Source organism: Thamnophis elegans, chromosome 3 (assembly GCF_009769535.1).
Source record: "Thamnophis elegans isolate rThaEle1 chromosome 3, rThaEle1.pri, whole genome shotgun sequence".
In the NCBI taxonomy this organism is placed as follows: Eukaryota; Metazoa; Chordata; class Lepidosauria; order Squamata; family Colubridae; genus Thamnophis; species Thamnophis elegans.
In genome coordinates, this window is record NC_045543.1 from 96858001 (window position 1) to 96877775 (window position 19775).

The window sequence follows — 19775 nt, forward strand, 5'->3', positions numbered from 1 at the left end:
GCCTCCCACTGCTGCCACTAACAGTTCGGCCGATCCAGGCCAAACTGGGAGCAACCCACTTCCGCCTAGGAACTGTAGCAGTTCTGTACTTTCCCCAAGGCTTGTGACCTATTTTCAACTACAGGCTCTTGCTACCCATTTATAGTGGAGGAAAAAACTGTACTATGTAGCAGAAAAGTGGGTAAAGGGATAGTAATAAACTTTCCTTGTTCCCAGCAACCTTGTTAAAGATTTCTTTTTTCCTTTCTCCTATGCATTCATAATATTTGTACAAAAATGTTTTGTTTTTTTTGTGAATAAGTGCTGTAGAGTAGCCCTATACATCATCTTGATTTGTGTTGCTTTCAGAAAATTCTATAGGAGTTGCTCAGCTTCCAAAGAATGCCCACCTTTTCTGTGCACAGGTGCAATCTCCTAAGTGGAAAGTGTTGTGGCCTGCCAGCAGCCAGCAGAGCTGGCAGCAGAGTCACACAGTGAGGAGGTTGGGGCGGAGCATGGGCCAGTCCTGGAGGGTGGGGAAGGCTCAGACAAGGGCTCTGTGTCAGACGGGGCCGAGGCCGTCTGGCAGTGATCAGGTGCCTACGGAGCAGGGGTGGGTTCCTCCCGGCTCGCACCGGTTCTTGCGAACCTGTTCGTCAGTGAACCCGGAAGTAATTAACTTCCGGGTTCCTAGCTCCTAGCCCCTGTCGCTGGGTGCCTGCAGGGTTTTTCTTTTAAAAAAAACGCCTCCCCGGATGATCTTGAAAACCTGTAAGGTTGCTTTGGAAGGGGACAGATAGGCAGCATTTCCCCCTGCCCCCCTCCCTGGGTTCCTGCAGCCTTAAAGCAAGCGTTTGCACAATAAAGAAAATCTCACGAGTGAGAGAAGTTCTTAATTGCTTTTACTGTGAAGTTTCGGAAGCTTCCAAGGCTACAGGCAATCAGGAATGGGGTGGGGGAATGCCTCGCAGGTTTTCAAGATCGTCTGCAGAGGCGTTTTTAAAAAGAAAACAGTCTTCTTGGGAGGGGGAATGTGCTGCGCTCCTAGTTCTGGGGATCCCCCCCCCAAAAAAAGACCAGCTTCCCATCTCTCCAAATCTTGTGGCTTTTCAGGATATTCTTTTTTAAAAAGCCTCTCCGGATGATCTTGAAAACCTGCAAGGTTGCTTTGGAAGGGGACAGATAGGCATATTCCCCCTGCCCCCCTCCCTGGGTGCCTGCAGTCTTAAAGCAAGCGTTTGCACAATAAAGAAAATCTCACGAGTGAGAGAAGTTCTTAATTGCTTTTACTGTGAAGTTTCGGAAGCTTCCAAGGCTACAGGCAATCAGGAATGGGGTGGGGGAATGCCTCGCAGGTTTTCAAGATCGTCTGCAGAGGCATTTTTAAAAAGAAAACAGTCTTCTTGGGAGGGGGAATGGGCTACACTCAGAGGAGCCGGCGCTTGGGGCACCCTGAAACAACGCATCCCCGCCGCCTCGTTCTACTCAGCAAGCGGGGACATCCCGTCTGTGCCCACTTCTGCTGCCACCACCTCCGCTCCCAAACGCAACTGTCAGCTGCGAGCAGGTGCCTGAAGCTGCTGCTTGCAGTCATTTACGGCTGCAGATAGATTATGCCTGTAGCGGGAAGCTCTTCGCCCTGTGAGAGCTCCTCTCCAGCACTCCTAGTTTGGTAACATCATCAGTGCTAGAAGGGAGTGGGGTTGGGGGGAAGGAGGAGAAAGTTAGGACAAAAAAGAAAAAGATAAGGAGGGAGAGGACTGTGGGGTCCTTTGGTGTTCTCTGAACGTGGTAGTTTTTAATTAGTTTAGGGAATTTTTATTTATTTATTGTTTATAGAATGTTTATTACAAGAAATGTTATTCCTTTTTGCAGATGTTTTATTTGTGATGCAATATGTTGCTTTTAAGTGTTTAGACCAGGTTTATGTGTCTCAAAGTGGCTGCTTTTCTATGGGCAGGCCAGGTTTGTTGCAAGGCAGTGTGTTTCACCCTCCTTGTTTAGGTAATTCTGAGGTGGTTGATGGTTCTGTGAGCGCCTGTCCTTTATAATTTTCCACATTGCCTTGATGGTTTTTATTCCAGTGACTTTGTCTTTCCTGTTCTTAGGCTTAGGAAAAAAAACTGGTTTCATTGGCAGTCTTTTTTTTGGGGGGGGGGGGATTTTTATTTTTTTTGGTGTTTTCCTAGCACTGTCATAGTTTGTGGGTGTGGGTGGGTGTGTAATGTCCCACAGTTATCTATGCATTAATAATGATCTAGTAATTAGTTAATAATATCTAGTAATTAGTAATATCTAGTAATAACATCGTCTTGGCCACTACCACCAGGTCACTTGGGTGGCAGGCCACTCCCATCCGGTCACATGGGCAGCAAGCCACTCCCACAAAGGAGGCCACGCCCACAGAGTAGGTTCGAACAATTTTTGAAACCCACCCCTGCTACGGAGGTAGCCAGCTGTGAGGCAGAGGAACAGCTAGAGCCTATTCCCAGTGTATGCATGTGCAGAACTGCCAGAAGAAAAGAATAACTCAGAAATTGGGGTAGACTTGACAGTAAAGTCACAGGTGGAAGATGATTAGCCCCTACCATAGGAAATAAAAGAGGAGCGAAAGGGGAGTGAGCTTTTGCAGGAAACAATTCGTTCATTCGGTCATTAGATTAGTTTCAGGAATGTGAAGATCTCTGAGTGAATCTCAGAGACTCTGTGCCCAGTCTTTCCTTGCACAGCACCTCATTTGGAAAATATTTACATGGCAGCTTTCCAAAATAGATAAGGTCTGTAGTCATAAATATTCCTTTGAAAGACTGCTTACCAGGCCTTGCTGAATGTGAATGAGAGGAATTCACATTCATTTAATAAAAGGGATTTTGTCAGTATCAGGACTCAGCCTTGTGCTTTTTGGCGAAGCCTAGGTCAGAACAGTAAGAAAGAAATCTCATATGGCTACAGAAGTTGGTTCACATTACCACGCATCCCTTCTGATTGTGGATTCACACTGGTTCAGGGACTAAGTTAAGGGAAAGTGCATGGATCAAGAGATCCTTTCATAGTGCTGAGTTCTCTAGTCACCAAGGCTAGGAAAGGTATTTCAAAAGTGTTATGGACACTGCAATATGTATTAGAGATCCATTAGTTCAAAATCCATGCCTATTTCTTTCTTAAACTCTTGTTGATTAATCCAGTTGATCAAAGGATCCATGGAATGTGGTACATTGTGCTACCTGCACGTGAAATTCAGAGATGATGCAAAAAGAAACTGTAGGAAAAAAATTATCAATTTTTTTTTAAAAAAGGAGATCAGATGCAGAATGAATCCAGAACTCAATTATAAATGCAGAAAAAACAACTATAGTGTATAACTTACCAAGTCAAATGAGTGGCATCTGCTATTAACTGTAATCTGCTGACAGAAGGAATAACCTGTAAAGATACCCATGTATTATAGTTTATTTAAAATTGTTATCTTCAAGTCTTTATACAGTAGTAGTTCAAAGTATCTGCAATATTTCAGATTCCTAAAACATTTATTATATGGATCTGCAATTCAATGTGAATTTAAAAAAAAATATGCGACATGTCCCAATTTGAAATTGTAATATTGCTAGTCATTCACAAATATCTCCTAAACTTTACCAATTGATGGACTCTCTAAATTACATACATGCACAAAGAATATAGGCTACCCATTTCCTCATTCCTGTATGATAAACGTGCCAGACTGCTGAGACCTTGACATGCCTGCTAGAACAATGTAATTAAAATAGGTGTATTAAACCCATCAGTATATTTGTATGGTTTTTTTTTCCTGATTCATTTCTGTTTCCTTCCTCCCATAGACATGTAGGAAGCCAAATCCATGGTTATGTAAAACAATATACTAGTTTCATTCATGTCCTTAATCTCTAAATTATATTCAGTGAGCTTTATCAGGACTACATCCTTCTGAACTTTCCTTTCACTTAAGACATTTTGGAAGAGATTATATTCTTTATTGCCTTTTAGAATATAGATTTAATACATACCAAAAGTTGACATTTTTGTGTCGGAATGGAGACTAAGAGTAAAATCGATACCTTAAACCTTGCAAATGTTTGAGTTCTTTGACTGCTAAAATTCCCAGACATTCCAAGAATTATCCCTAGGCTCATCTACTTTAGAAATATGGCTTTCTCTATAACCAGAATCAGCCAATAACAGAATACCAAAATTGGAAAGGACCTTGCAGGTCTTCTAGTCCAACCCCCTACTCAAGCAAGAGACCCTATTCTTATTCAGACAAGTGGTTGTCCAATTACTTTTTTAAAACCTCGTTATGGATGGAACACCATGAAGGAAAATCATGATCTAATGTGCCTTGAGAAAATGCTGTACTGTAGAATAGCATAATCATTCTTATAATAATCATCTACATACTCATGATTAAAAACTATCATACCTTTGGATCATCTTCAAGCACTTTGGCCAATTTTCTACAATAGTTTTGATCATAGTTGATTCTATAGTAAGCACTTATATTCACATTTAAAACAATCCAATCTTGTGCTGAATCTGATATTTTCATTTCAGGAAATATTTCTGTAAGCACATGAAAGGAAGAAAACTTAGTATATATATTTTTAATACTGCCCTTGTGAAAATGTATGTATGCTCATAATAACATGTTGCATAATTTCTAATATAAGAAAAAGAAGCAAATAGACCGAGTGCATCTTATCACATTGCCCACACATGTACTGTATAGTTCTCAAAACCATAACATTGATGAAAGTCATTGGTAGGATTTTTTTTCATAATCATATCACATTAAAATATTTGGATCTGTTTAGAATATTGGAATTCTTTTTCCATCTTTTGAAAGATGTAAAAGTGTAATAAATGGATTGCTTTATTGCAGCATCCATTTTTCCCATTTTCCCTTTTCCTAGCCAAAGATAGTAGAATTGGCTTTTGGTAAGAGAAGGGCAGAACTGGCACAGTTCCTTGGTTATACCAACACCATAGGACAGAGATTCACTATATCTGTCCTAAACTAAGCTTTACTCTCTTAAAGTACCTTTCTAATAGCAATAGCACTTAGGCATATACATCACTTTACAGTGCTTTACAGTCCTCTCTAAGCGATTTACAGAGTCAGCATATTGTCCTCAACAATCTGGGTCCTCATTTTACCCACCTCAGAAGCGTGACCCGTCAAAACCGCGCTCGACTAAACCACGCCCGATTAAACCGCATCGCTGACATCATCAACAGGGTGACAAGAGCCAGCGCGGAGAAAGAAGGGCGCTTTAAATAGCGCTTTGAAAGCAAGCCGATTCAACTTAAGGTAAGGGTTAGGTTTAGGGTTAGGTTTAGGGTTAGCTTTAGGGTTAGGTTAAGGGTTAGGGTTAGGTTAAGGGTTAGGATTAGGTTTAGGGTTAGGTTAAGGGTTAGGTTTAGGGTTAGGTTAAGGGTTAGGTTTAGGGTTAGGTTTAGGGTTAGGTTTAGGATTAGGTTTAGGGGGTTAGGTTTAGGTTTAGGGGTTAATTTTAGGTTTAGGGTTTACAGCGTGCTTCTGTCTCCGCGCTGTTGTCGCCCTGTTGATGATGTCAGCGACGTGGTTTAGTCGGGCACGGTTTAATCGAGCGTGGTTTTGTGGTGGAACCCTCAGAAGGATGGAAGGCTGACTCGACCTTGAGCCTGGTGGGATTTAACTGCCAAACTGCTTGCAGCCGGTGCAGCAAAAGTAGCCTACAGTTCTGCACTCTAACCATTGCGCCACCACAGCTCAGTTGCCAATTTAATATTTTAATATTAAAAATATTAAAATTAAATTTTAATAACCAATTTAATTCTCTTTTCAGTTGCTTTCCAGTTTCTTTTCTCCCAGGAGTCTCAAACTCTTGTTGCCATTCTCAAACATGCCCATATTGTTCATTATTCCTGCTCTCCCTGCCCCCCCTCCCCAATTCTTCTGTTAAAGAACCTGTGTGGAAATTAGATTAGATTAGATTAGATTACTTTATTTGTATGCCGCCCTTTTCCCTGAGGGGACTCAGGGCGGCTCACAATTCAAGGGGAGGGAAGGACAAACAAGTTACGAACATGAAGACAATACATCGTTAAAAAGCGCAACAGTCATACTATTCGAGTGGGGTTGAAGTCTTTAGCCCCAGGCCTGTCGGGACAGCCAGGTTTTAAGGGCTACGCGGAAGTTCTGGAGGGTGGTGAGGGTACGAATCTCCACGGGGAGTTCATTCCAAAGGGTCGGAGCAGCCACCGAGAAGGCTCTCCTCCGGGTAGTTGCCAGTCGACATTGGCCGGCTGATGGGATTCGGAGGAGGCCTAATCTATGGGATCTTATTGGCCTAGTGGAGGTAATTGGTAGTAGGCGGTCTCTCAAGTACCCAGATCCAATACCATGAAGGGCTTTGTAGGTGACAACTAGCACCTTGAAGCGCACCCGGAGATCAACAGGCAGCCATGCAGCTCGCGGAGGATAGGTGTTACGTGGGTGAAACGAGGTGCACCCACGATCGCTCGCGCAGCTGCATTCTGGACCAGCTGAAGCCGCCGAATACTCTTCAAGGGCAGCCCCATGTAGAGCACATTGCAGTACTCCAGCCTAGAGGTCACAAGGGCACGAGTGACTGTTGTGAGAGCCTCCCGGCTCAGGTAGGGACGCAACTGGTGCACCAGGCGAACCTGGGCAAATGCCCCCCTGGTCACAGCTGACAAATGATGTTCAAAAGTCAGCTGTGGGTCCAGGAGGACTCCCAAGTTGCGTACCCTATCTGAGGGGCGTAGTATTTGACCCCCCAGCCTGAGAGATGGAACACTTGGCCAATTAGTGGGAGGGAAGCACAGCAGCCACTCGGTCTTATCTGGATTGAGAACAAGCTTGTTAACCCCCATCCAGTCTCTAACAGCTTCAAGGCCCTGGCTCATCATGTCCATCGCTTCATTGAGTTGGCACGGGGCGGACAGATACAACTGTGTATCGTCCGCATACTGGTGGTATTTTATCCCATGCCGTCGAATGATCTCGCCCAGCGGTTTCATGTAGATATTAAAAAGAAGGGGGGACAGGACCGAACCCTGCGGCACCCCATATGTTAGGGGCCTAGGGGTTAATCTCTGCCCTCCGACTAACACCGACTGCGACCTGTCCGAGATGTAAGAGGAGAACCACCGTAAGACAGGGGCTCCCACCCCCACCTCCCGCAGTCGTCGCAGAAGGATACCATGGTCGATGGTATCGAAAGCCGCAGAGAGGTCAAGGAGTACCAGGATGGAGGCATGGCCTCCATCCCTGGCTCTCCAGAGATCATCGGTCAATGCGACCAAAGCGGTTTCTGTGCTGTAGCCAGGCCTGAAGCCTGACTGGAATGGATCAAGATAACTGGCTTCCTCCAAGGACCGCTGGAGCTGAAAGGCCACCACCTTCTCAACAACCTTCCCCACAAAGGGGAGGTTGGAGACTGGACGATAGTTGTTTAGAACGGCTGGATCCAAAGATGGTTTCTTCAGGAGGGGTCTCACCACTGCCGCCTTTAAAGCGGGGGGAAAGACCCCCTCCCGTAGGGAGGCGGCAACAACCGCCTGGATCCAGCCCTGTGTCACCTCCCTGCTGTTAACAACCAGCCAGGAGGGGCACGGGTCCAGCACACATGTGGAGGCACCTACAGCTCTCATAGCCTTGTCCATGTCCTCAGGGGTAACAGCTTGAAAATCAATCCAGTGATGACCTACCAGATTATCCCTTAGTGCCTCGGCTGGTTCTGCAGGATTGGAGTCCAGGTCCGCCCGAAACCGAGCAACTTTATCCGCGAGGAATTGGACGTAATCCTCAGCCCTGCCCTGCAAAGGATCATCCGTATCCCTCCTATTTATCCTGAACAGGGCGGCTGGGCGCGACTCAGTGGAGGCAGCGGAAAGCAGAGATAAGTACAATAACTCATGATCGATATTTTGGCTGTAATTTGCTTTTTTAAAAAGTTCAGAATCATATATTCCAGACAGTAAAGACTTTCTTAAATTTAGGAAAACATACTTACTACTACGTTTATCAAGCCATACTAAAGGTTGTAATGTTCCATTTCGTATCCAAGAAATAGGAATAATCCATGTGCTATTTAATAAAAATAACAATTGATCATTAATCCACAAACCAAAGTAAAATACCATTCAAATGCTATTACATAAATTAAGAAAAAAAATTCTGAGAAAAAAAAACCTCTCTTTTGCGGGGGGGGGGGGGATTTTATAGTTCAAATGTGCAATGCAATTTCTGTTTATACCTAAAAGCTGCATAACTCACACTCCACTGTGCAATTGTGAACTAGAACTTTTGTGTGTACTTGAATTCAATGGATTTCATCTACATTTAAGCCCATATAATGTAAATACATATGCATGAGGCTTTCTTACCTTTAGTAAGGTAATATCTATAAGTGTATAAAAAACCTTCACTTTCTATACCTGACAATTGAATGCACAATTATACTCATAGATTTCTCTTTTCAAAAGTTTATTTTCTAAGTCATACTCCTTGTATGGAAATAAATAGTCCTGATTCAACAGAACCTGTTCTCATGGAACAGGCCCATTACAAAGATAAGAAAGTTCTACTATGTAATTTTAACTCTTGTTCAGATGAGTACATGCTGCATTCCAATGACACAGCTGAAACAAATCTATTAATGGCAGCTTTTTCCAGGTTTCAACCTAACAGCATAAGCTGCTTTATATTTCTGTAGTGTGTTTGTTTAAAAATGTATATTTTCAGCTAGAATGTTAGAAAGCTTCTTTTGTAATTTCCTTAAGGGCATCTAGCATAGTCAATGACTGGTATTTGATTTCATTCTCATATAAATATTTACACATTCAATGCAAGCTGCTGAAAATAAGGACTGTGGTAGTAATACACATTCCAGAACATGGCCTAACAGCTGAAGTATATTTACACTTACATTTCTTTTTTAAAAAATGGTACTATAGACACTATTAGCCTCAGATTAAGTCCTGGCTCTTAATTCCATTGTTTACTTTATTTCTAATTCACATTCCCTCTAACAATTTAATACAGATTAAAGCATAATGAATCAACTCAGTTTGGGTGATTCTCAAATTTATGGTTTGTACAATTTAAAAAATCAGCTGAATGGCCAAATATCCCATATTCCTGCTCAGATGCAATATAAGATTCATTTTGGCATTTATAAGTAATGTCTGAGAAACAAATTTCCAAAATCATAGTTTGCAGATTTGGGAATTGCAGAAAATAACAAATTATGTTCAAAGAAAAAATAGTTTGTATTGGGAAAGTGTGCCAACTGAACTTATTTCTATTGTTGAAAATCTGCAGATTATATATTTTAAAAAATCACACAAAACTTATTACAATCATCTGTATTTACATATGGTTTACCACACAGTTATAGCTGATTTATTAATTTTGACTACTGAATCTTTCTTAAGGATCTACGAAAGTTAATGTCTGTCTGTCTGTCTGTCTGTCTGTCTGTCTGTCTGCCTGCCTGCCTGCCTACACACACACATGCACTCATGCACACACACACCCCGTGCCCACTGTTTCAAGTAATGCAACCTTTGTAACTGATGAGAACTGAGATTCTATCCATTCCTATTGTGTTCAAATAATTTTCCAATTTTTTGGGAATGGCACCAAACACATCAACTGGTATTTGTGCCCTATTTTTACACATTCACTCAATCTCTATTTAAAGTCTTTACATTGGTCTTATTATTACTTTAAAAAAAACACGTACTCTGAGTTGTGTTCTCCCTTTTCAGCAAAAGCTGGTATCTGGCTAATATTGCCAGTTGAGAAATCTACTGTCAGGAGTGGATAGCCCTTCTGGCAGGTCCAAGAATCCATTATTGTTTTTACTGATGTTGGCAACTGGAAGTCATTTTGCTCATCTATTACCTTCCAAAAAATGTTCAGGATTAAAATATAGTTTTTATGTTAAATACATATACAGAAATTTTCAAGAAACATGAATCATTCAGATCCCAGCAGTTTTGAGATCAAGTCCATGTTGTAAATCAATTTTCATCAACCATGTCTCCTGCAATATGAAAGCAGTGAAAGTGTTGAAATAGATGCTGAATCAATGGCTGTGAGTTGGATTTTGGTCAAAGAAAGCACCCTTAAGCAAGAATCTCCTTAAATACTTGTAGAGATTCAGACTTTCTGCAGAACTGCAACATCAACAAGATACTGTTGGAAAATTGATAAAAGGCTAATCTCCATATTAGAAGATCAACACTTTGATCTTCAAAAAAGGAACATAATCTTGATACGGTAATCTAAATCAGCTCAATAGATTATCAGAGGATAGTTGATTATTGGAACTATCCAAGGTACTGAAATTCCATTATGACTCAGACTTCTATCTTGTTTAATAAAAAGCCAAGCTCTGTGTTAATTGTAATGCATAGTTACAAAGGCATATTCTTCATTTGGTACCAGTCAAATGAACTGGTACCAATTTATTAGTGGAACAAAAAGGTATATAAAAGGGTATATTTGGCTGCGATGCAGCCAAATTATATGCTTCAGTATGACTGTATTGTGTGGGGTTAAATTCATGACCCGACAAAAGTACGCACGACAAAAGCGCACCGACAAAACCGTGTCGCTAAAACTGCAACGTCATTACCGCGACATCATCACCGCAGCGACAACAGCGCGGCGACAGAAGGGCTCTTTAAAACAGTGCAACGACAGAAAGCCGATTTAAATTAAGGTAAGGGTTAGGGTTAGGGTTAGGGTTAGGTTTAGGGTTAGGTTTAGGGTTAGGTTTAGGGTTAGGTTAGGGTTAGGTTTAGGGTTAGGTTTAGGGTTAGGTTTAGGGTTAGGTTTAGGGTTAGGTTTAGGGTTAGGTTTAGGGTTAGGTTTAGGGTTAGGTTTAGGGTTAGGTTTAGGGTTAGGTTTAGGGTTAGGTTTAGGGTTAGGTTTAGGGTTAGGTTTAGGGTTAGGTTTAGGGTTAGGTTTAGGGTTAGGTTTAGGGTTAGGTTTAGGGTTAGGTTTAGGGTTAGGGTTAGGGTGCTGAGCGCTTCCGAAGGCGCGGATTTGCCCTCCGCGGTTATGTCATTGCGGAAAAGGGCTTCGCGGTTTTGTCGGTGAACCGATTAAATTCTATACTTAGTTGCAGAAATCATTGGGTGATGTAGCACCTTCTGTCTACTCAGGCTACAACATAAGGTTGATAGTGTTAGGACAGATATTTGGGAAAGGATTCTGACACTTCGAAAAGCAGTATACAAATCAGTTAAACATGAATAAACTAATGGAATATTTATGTAACTCAGTTTAAAGTTACTATGTTTAACCTGTGTTTCAGATTAAAGTTGTTCCTTGTAGTCACTATAGAAAAATATTATTATAGTTACTAACCACTAATCAGAAACAAGGATTAATCCAATGACAAACCACTCTCAAACACTATTCAAGCTCTATAAATTTTCAGTCATTGTTGTGCAGGTCAAAGGTATATTTATGCTCTATTAAATACTTTAACTCTTCCATTTAGAACATTATTCAACTTATCAAAATTATGTGCATTTCCCTATCTGCTACACCTACAAAATGTGGGGTCCTTGGTGCTCTCTGAGCTTGATTGCTTTCTTGTGATGAAACACTGATAATGTTACTTAGTTTGAGTAATGAAATGTCTGTAACAAAACAACCAAGCTCAGAGACTACCAAGCAATCCCTCATTTTAACCCCAACCTACAAATATTCTCCTTTATTGCTACACCAACGTAAGAAATCCTAGAAAAATGATTAAGGATTTTTGTGAGCCTCAAAACTTAAAAAGCTTTCCATGTTATTGTTCATATCCAATACAATAGAAACACTCCAAGTGCTAATATGTGTGCAATATTAAGGCTGGGAGAGCAAAACATGGATAAAGTCAGTATAATTTGCTCCAGTCCCCATACTAACCCAACAATGAATACATGGCACTGCCCATCATAAGGAGGAACATAAATCTTACTGCCACACAACAGACATGTGTTTCTTACTCTTACAAAAGGGACCATTTTAACAAGAGGCTAAATGGAAACTAGAATTAATACAATCTGAGAGGCAGTATATAAAAGTCAGAGAAAATTAAGCTTGAAGGACCATTTTTCTAAAATTCATCTGGGACTTAGAAGATGAAGAAATGGCTAAGAAGGAAATCCAGAAACTTTTGTTTCTGTATCTGTCCGCCCCGTGCCAACTCAGTGAAGCGGTGGAAGTAATGTGCCAGTGCCTGGAAGCTGTCAGGGTGTGGATGGGGGTGAACAAGCTTGCGCTCAACCCTGACAAGACTGAGTGGCTTTGGATGTTGCCCCCCCAAAAAATAGTCCAGATATTCCACCTTTAATCCTGGGGGGTGAAATCTTACACCCCTCAGAGAGGGCCTGCAACTTGGGCGTTCTCCTGGATCCACAGCTGACATTAGAACATCACTTGTCGGCTGTGACCAGTGGAGCTTTTGCACAGGTTCGCCTGGTGCACCAGTTGCAGCCCTACCTGGACCGGGAGGCACTCCAAATGATCACTCATGCCCTTGTCACCTCAAGGCTTGACTACTGTAACGCGCTCTACATGGGGCTGCCCCTGAAGAATGTTCGGAGACTACAACTGGTCCAGAATGCAGCCGCGTGAGCGATACTGGGTGTACCTAGGTACACCCATGTTACACCTATCCTCTGTGAGCTGCACTGGCTTCCCATCGGTCTCCAGACACACTTCAAGGTGCTGGTCATTATCTATAAAGCCCTACATGGCCTAGGACCTGGATATCTTCATGACCGCTTCCTGCAACATACCTCCCAGCATCCAATAAGATCACACAGGGCGGGCCTTCTCCGGGTGCCGTCAGCCACACAATGCCATCTGGTGGTTCCCCGGGGGTGAGCTTTCTCTGTTGCTGCCCCAGCCCTCTGGAACGAGCTACCCCCTGAGATCCGGATCCTCCCCACTCTCCTGGCCTTCCGTAAGTCTGTTAAGACCTGGCTGTTTTGGCAGGCCTGGGGCTGTTGAGCTTGATTGAACTTCAGCCCCATTATAACTGAGTGCATGTTGTGTGTTTTTTTTTCTGTTTTAAACTGTATTGTTTTGTGTTTTTAATCTTTTTAATATTTTAATTGCTTTTATGTAAGCCGCCCGGAATCCTTCGGGATTGGGCGGCATACAAATCTATTCAAGTTCAAATTCAAATTTTGCTTTCTACAAAGCCCTACTAAAATCAGCCATAATCTCCCCCTCTCCTCATTGGGGAGAGGCGTTGAGTCTGGATAATGTGATTATCAATAATGAGCCAATGTTGGCTCTTAGAGTCACAGGTTTCCTCTGTGGGACTAAACTTTTCATTACACCCTGACAGAATTAACTTCCCCAGATATTATTAAGGTACTTCTAATTTTCTCTAATACCATTTTTGTCCTATCCATGTTAGGTAGCAAAAGTTATGTATCTATTTTCAGTCACATGGGCATAGCAACTAATATCTGGTGCAAATGAGCATTTTTCTTCCTATAGGTATTTTATCTCCTATATCTTAAGTTATAGAAGAAATCTGCCACAGGGTTGATATGTACTTCATACATTTTTTATAATGTACTTTTGCTTTCTGGATGGAGCACATGGTTGCCTACAGAAGGTGGGGATTATTCCAAAGAGAAATAAATGTGTTAAAATATACAAATACTGACAAACTTGTTTTAAGTTAGGTATACATTAATTGCCACATTAAAAAGACCACAAACAACAACTGTCCAGACATTAGGTCAGATCTGAAAACCAAGGGATTCAAGGAGAATTGTCAGCAACAATTGGTGATGCTGACTTCAGAGAATAGAGCATCCAATGGTCACGACTGAAATTTATACCCCTTTTACTTACAGTCAACAATTCCCAATTTATTAAAATCAAAAGTCTAGCAAATGCATTGTAAATTTAACCACCTTTTGAATGTGAGTCCACAGATCATCTTGGGCAGCATTGGAAAAGGAAAATGCACTCAGATATGACTGTAGTAAAACAAGAATATAAGTACTGGTTAGTTGTAAATTTTCAATATAATGTAATGTATTGTAAGGTATTTATAATATTTTCTAAACTTACATTCAATGCTTTGAAAAATAATCCCTCAGTCATAAAGTTGGAAAGCATCCGGATGACAACAGCCCCCTAAAATAGACATACAGAGAGGAAAGATTAATAAATTTAGGAAGATGTTTATTTCCATTACATTCAGAATATTTTAAATACATACACTGAATGAAAATGGTATGTATTAAATTCAAAATTGTTTCACTTTCATACAGATTATGAGATCTGATAAGATGGGTCCCCCACTTGTGGGCCACAGCCCACTACCGGGCCACGGGCTAATTGCCACCGGGCCATGTGAATGGCTGGCCAGTGCATATGCCATTTCGTCCATGCACATTTCCACTCATGCAAACGTCATGAGCGCCCACAGCCCAACTCTCCTGAGTCTCATTACGGATGTTCATGGCCCACTTGTGTAAGTCTCATCATGAACGCTCGCAGCCCCACTCACGCACACCTCACCATGACTGTCATGAGTGCTTTCATGTGCATGTGCACATGCATTTGCCTCTCCCACAAAATAATCCCCTCTCCCCCCCCCCCGGGCTACCAACCCAGAAAGGTTGGGGAACTCTGTCTTATAACATCGAGAGAATAATTTAATTTTCTCATGCACTATAAAAATATTCTTCAATCACATCTATTTATGAATCATATATGAAATTTACAATAATATATGATTTACCTTATGGTAAGTGATTGTATTGAACAGTTCTAATATTGAATCTGTTTGACGGGTTTCTGTATTTGATAGAGACTGATTTAATCCTGGATTATCTTTAGCCAACGTAGGTAGTGTAAGCTGCTCGCCAATGAGTTTATCCTGCAAATAAACATAAAATGTTAATTTTACTCATGCAAACTCAAATTTACAATTCAATGGTAATATTTATAAATGTATTTACTTCTTTCCGCATTCCTTTCTAACATCATTAATCTTGTTCATATCAAACTCAAAAAAACTTGCTTAAACTGAAAATCTACACAGAAAGGAAGCTTAAATGTTAATTCTATCTATCTCAATCAATCCACTTATTCACTGACGCTATTACAGGTAAAGGTAGAGGTTCCCCTCGCATGCATGTGCTAGTCATTCCTGACTCTCGGGGCGGTGCTTATCTCTGTTTCAAAGCCGAAAAGCCAGTATTGACTGAAGACTTCTCCGTGGTCATGTGGCCGGCATGACTAAACGCCGAAGGCACACAAAATGCTGTTACCTTCCCACCAAAGGTGGTTCCTATTTTTTCCACTTGCATTTTTACATGCTTTCGAACTGCTAGGTTGGCAGAAGCTGGGACAAGTAACGGAAACTCACTCCATTATGCGGCACTAGGATTTGAACCACCGAACTGCAGAACTTTCTTATCAAGAAGCTCAGCGTCTTAGCTGCTGAGCCACCATGTTCCTAACCTATTATACAATCTAGTAAAGACTTCATATTCACCTGTAATAAGAAGCATACATTAGTTCTAAACTATTAAGTGCCTCTTTACAGCACTTAATAAATAGCAGTGTATACAGAAAGAATATATGTGATTTAAGACAAGGAGGAGTAGGAAAACACCATGACTATAAATTACTCAATAAGCAATCAATTATGGTACTTGATGCAAAAATGCATGTGCAAATTGGTAAAGTTTACAAAACTAGATTAGGCATAGTAAACTTATATTTGAATTGTACCAGGCTGCAGATAAAGTCACACACAACACTAGCAACTCAGCAATGACAGAAGCAGGGAGACAAAGCTCATACTTACAGAATTATAAAGTTGGAAGGAAGTTAATCCAATTCTCTGATCAATATAGATATAAATGATGACCATCCAGCTGCTGTTTGAAAACTTCTCATGAGGAAGAATTCATCATTTCATATCATAGTAAATAAAGTAGCCTGAATACCGAGATCTCTCCGAGCTTAGAGCCTCTATTACATAGTTTTCCTTAACTTAAAAGCACTTAAAAGTAAAAGCAGAGTTTGAATGAAAGATACACAGGAAAGGTTGGTTTAATTTACACTTACCAGTGGCATAATATGTTCAATGTAGTTTAGACCTAGATGTCCAAAGTAAGTTGCAAATCCCTCATTAAGCCATAGGTCGTTCCACCAATCCATGGTAACTAGGTTTCCAAACCACTTAAAATAGGAAAGGAGCGGGGGAGAGTGTTTAAATGAATTCTTTCAATTGCTGTTCTCATTCATCTGGCAAGAGAGCAGTTCACGATTTTACTTAATGGGCACAATGTGTCACAAAGGAGTGCAATATCTATAGGTTGATAGGAGTTTTAGAAAATACATTAAATATGCCACAAGGATTAAAATAGGGAGTTAAAGGAAAAGAAACTAGGTTTTTATTACATAATCCAATGTAACTATTTTAAAGGGTCCCATAAATGCAAAACTAGGGTGTCAATGAATATGCTCATTTTCTGTAATGTAATTATCAGTTTCTAAACCATGACTGACAAGATAAATTTAATTACAGTCAGGGCAAAAATTGCTTCCCCATCTTCCCCAAGCTGCTATTCCAAGTCTCCCTTTTAGGGCCCTGTAATCTGTTAATTCAGGATAGAATCAGGGTGACCGGATGGAGCTGAGCATTTCCTGATATCACATGATGCTCTCAGCACATTTTTTTTTCTTTGCTACTGAGGATTGAACTGTCAACCTTCTGGATAGAAGGCAAGTGACGTCACCATTAGGCCACCACGCCACTCAAGTTGCTGTTTCTATAATCCTATATAAAGCTCTTCAAATGCTACTCCAGGTGCTGTGTGTGTCTTTGTGTACACACACACATACACACACACACACACACACAGACATACATTAACAGAACTCAAGGAATTAATCCTGTATTTAATTTTATCCAAGATCTTGTTTGCTTAATCTGAAAGAACTGGAAATTATTTTGGTTTTTTTATATAATAATAAGATTAGAATTTATATATTAATTATTTTTAGTGATTATTTTAGTTATTATTTTCTTGAAGAAAGACACTAATTTCTTAAGATTTAAGACTTAATTTCCATATGGTAATGTTTCATTCTTTTGGTCCTACAAAAGCAGTGGTGATCTATTTCATATATCATTCAATTATATAGCTTTTTAAAAATCAGATTCATTTTAGTACCCTGTACTTGCTACAGCTTCTTAATGAGTTTGGGATGAAGAAGTCACCAAAGGAACAAAGACTCCCTCTTTTAATGTAAACAGACCTTCCACTTTTCTAATGATTGTTGCCTACATACTAATTTTCTGTGCTTCACAGACAGCAAAATTTTGTTTACTGTAATTTACCACATATCAATGATCCTTTTCCAGGAAACAATAAAGAATGTCAAAATTATCTCACTGAAAATACCAGACTATTTCATTTGGTGTATCTGTATCAAGACAATACATTGCTTGTAGTTTCATTAATTCTATGCAATAATAATCATGTGGAGGTATTTTTCAATTATTTACTGACAATCAGTTTTTTTATTTCTTTTATTTTAGTTTTATATTATTATTTTGAAGGTTAATATTATATTTCTTTCTGTTCTGGCCTCTCATTTAATATACTTTGAACCTTCATTGTATGATACATAATAGGTAATACAATTTATTATGAGGCTGTTAATACAAGCAAATATTTTTAAAACTAGCTTTGAAACTGCTTCTCTCATTCTTGTAGAATTCTTCTCTACTTCAAGCATAATGTTTGTTTTTTTCCTGATTAATGTTTAAGGCTCACTTTCTTAATGTGAGCCACTTTTAAGACATGTGGACTTCAACTCCCAGGATTCCCCAGCATACTAGAAAATCAGGGCATCCACACATCGAAAAATTGCTGAAGAGGCGAAACACTAGTTTACAGCGCTTGATCAACATTCCCAATTTGTTACTCTCCAGATCAAAGGTGGTATTCTGCCAGTTCAAGCAAACCGGTAGCGGTGGCAGTGGGAGGCTCTGCCTACCTGCCCAGACATCATCACAAACTCTCTGAGCATGCGCAGAAGTGCCATGCGTGAGCGAAGCGAGTGTGCACACTCTCAGCTTTGAACTGGTAGTGAAGGTAAGCGGATTTCATGCTTGCTCCAGATCTGTTGCACCCAAAATTTCTGTTGCTAAGGAACACAGCAGTTACCATATTTTTCAGAGTATAAGACAAACCTTTTTCCCTCAAAAAAGAGGCTGAGAATCTGGATGCGTCTTATACATCAAATACAGCATTTTTTGCCTCCTGAAGCCCCGTCTGTTCATCAAAATGGCCCTGCATAGGTTGTAGGAGCTCCTGGGGGCTGGGGAGGACAGAAATGAGCAAAAAACAGGGTGTTTTTTGCTCAATTTCTCTTCCCCCCCCCCCAGCCCCCAGGAGCATTCTATAAGCCTCCATAAGGCTATCCATGGAATTTTCTTGACAAAAATATGGGCCCGTTTTCACGAAAAACAGGCTGTTTTTTTCCTCATGTTTGTCCCCCCCCCCCAGGAGCACTCTGTAAGCCCCCCTAAGGCTATTCATGCCTTTTTTTAAAAAAAATGGGCTAATTTTCACAAAAAACAGCTTGTTTTGGGGAGGTTTGCAGAGTGCAAAAACTTTTTTTTTCTCCTTTCGGAAAGCTCTTTAGTAGAATGATTGATGACAATTAGATTGATCAAGTGCTGTGCTAGCAGAAACAAAGTCTTAGATGCTGCAGATTATACAGTGATTTCCTTCTCCAGCACATGGATAAATATACCTGGAAACATCTAACTACCTACCTACTCTCTCTCTCCCTCCATCTCTACTGTATTTCTCTATCTTTCCCCTCTATCTACCTACGTACCTATCTACCTACTCACTCTCTTTCTCCCTACCTATCTACTGTATTTCTCTCTTTCTCTCTCTCTCTATCCCTCTATCTACCAACCTACCTACTCTCTCTCTCTTCCTACCCACTATATATATATATATATATATATATATATATATATATATATATATATATATATATATATATATATATATATATATATATATATATATATATAGCAATAGCAGTAGACTTATATACCGCTTCATAGGGCTTTCAGCCCTCTCTAAGCGGTTTACAGAGAGTCAGCATATTGCCCCCAACAATCTGGGCCCTCATTTTACCCACCTCGGAAGGATGGAAGGCTGAGTCAATCCCTCCCTACCTACTCTATTTCTCTCTCTCTCTTTCTCTCTCTCTCTATCCTTTATCTATCTAACTACCTAACTACTCTCTCTCCCTACCTACAGTACCTATTGTATTTCTCTCTCTCTCTCTCTCTCTCCCCCCCCCTCCCTCCATCTACCTACTTACTTTTTTTTAATTTGCCTCTTCAAAACCTTGGTGTGTCTTATACTCCAAAAAATGCGGTAAGTGATCTGCATTCAACGATTCCTCCCCCCCCCCAGTTGTTAAATAAATCACTTAACAGTTAAGTGAATCAGTTGATCTTAAGCTTCCCCCATTGAGTTTGCTTATCAGAAGCCCTCTGGGAAGGTTACATATGGTGATCACATGACTCCAGGACAATGTAACTGACATAAATACATGCCAGTTGCCAAGCACCCAAGTTTTGATCATGCAAGCATGGGGATGCTGCAACAACGATAAATGTGGGGGGAAACAGTCATGCCACTTTTTTCGGTGCTGTTGTAACTTCAAACAGTCACTAAATGAA

The 19775-nt window shown here is 40.5% G+C and overlaps 1 protein-coding gene across 1 annotated transcript in view; it reads right to left on the reverse strand.

Annotated features, from left to right (window-relative positions):
* The window catches only part of LVRN (laeverin), a 55874-nt gene that overhangs the window by 20510 nt on the left and 15589 nt on the right, over nucleotides 1-19775 (reverse strand). Inside the window, exons 6-13 of the mRNA XM_032212738.1 lie at nucleotides 16121-16234; nucleotides 14784-14921; nucleotides 14108-14173; nucleotides 13948-14013; nucleotides 9750-9910; nucleotides 8016-8089; nucleotides 4418-4557; nucleotides 3347-3402 (exon numbers count right to left, since the gene is read on the reverse strand). Of these exons, the coding sequence (XP_032068629.1) occupies nucleotides 3347-3402; nucleotides 4418-4557; nucleotides 8016-8089; nucleotides 9750-9910; nucleotides 13948-14013; nucleotides 14108-14173; nucleotides 14784-14921; nucleotides 16121-16234 (815 nt within the window). The remainder of the gene's footprint in view (nucleotides 1-3346; nucleotides 3403-4417; nucleotides 4558-8015; nucleotides 8090-9749; nucleotides 9911-13947; nucleotides 14014-14107; nucleotides 14174-14783; nucleotides 14922-16120; nucleotides 16235-19775) is intronic.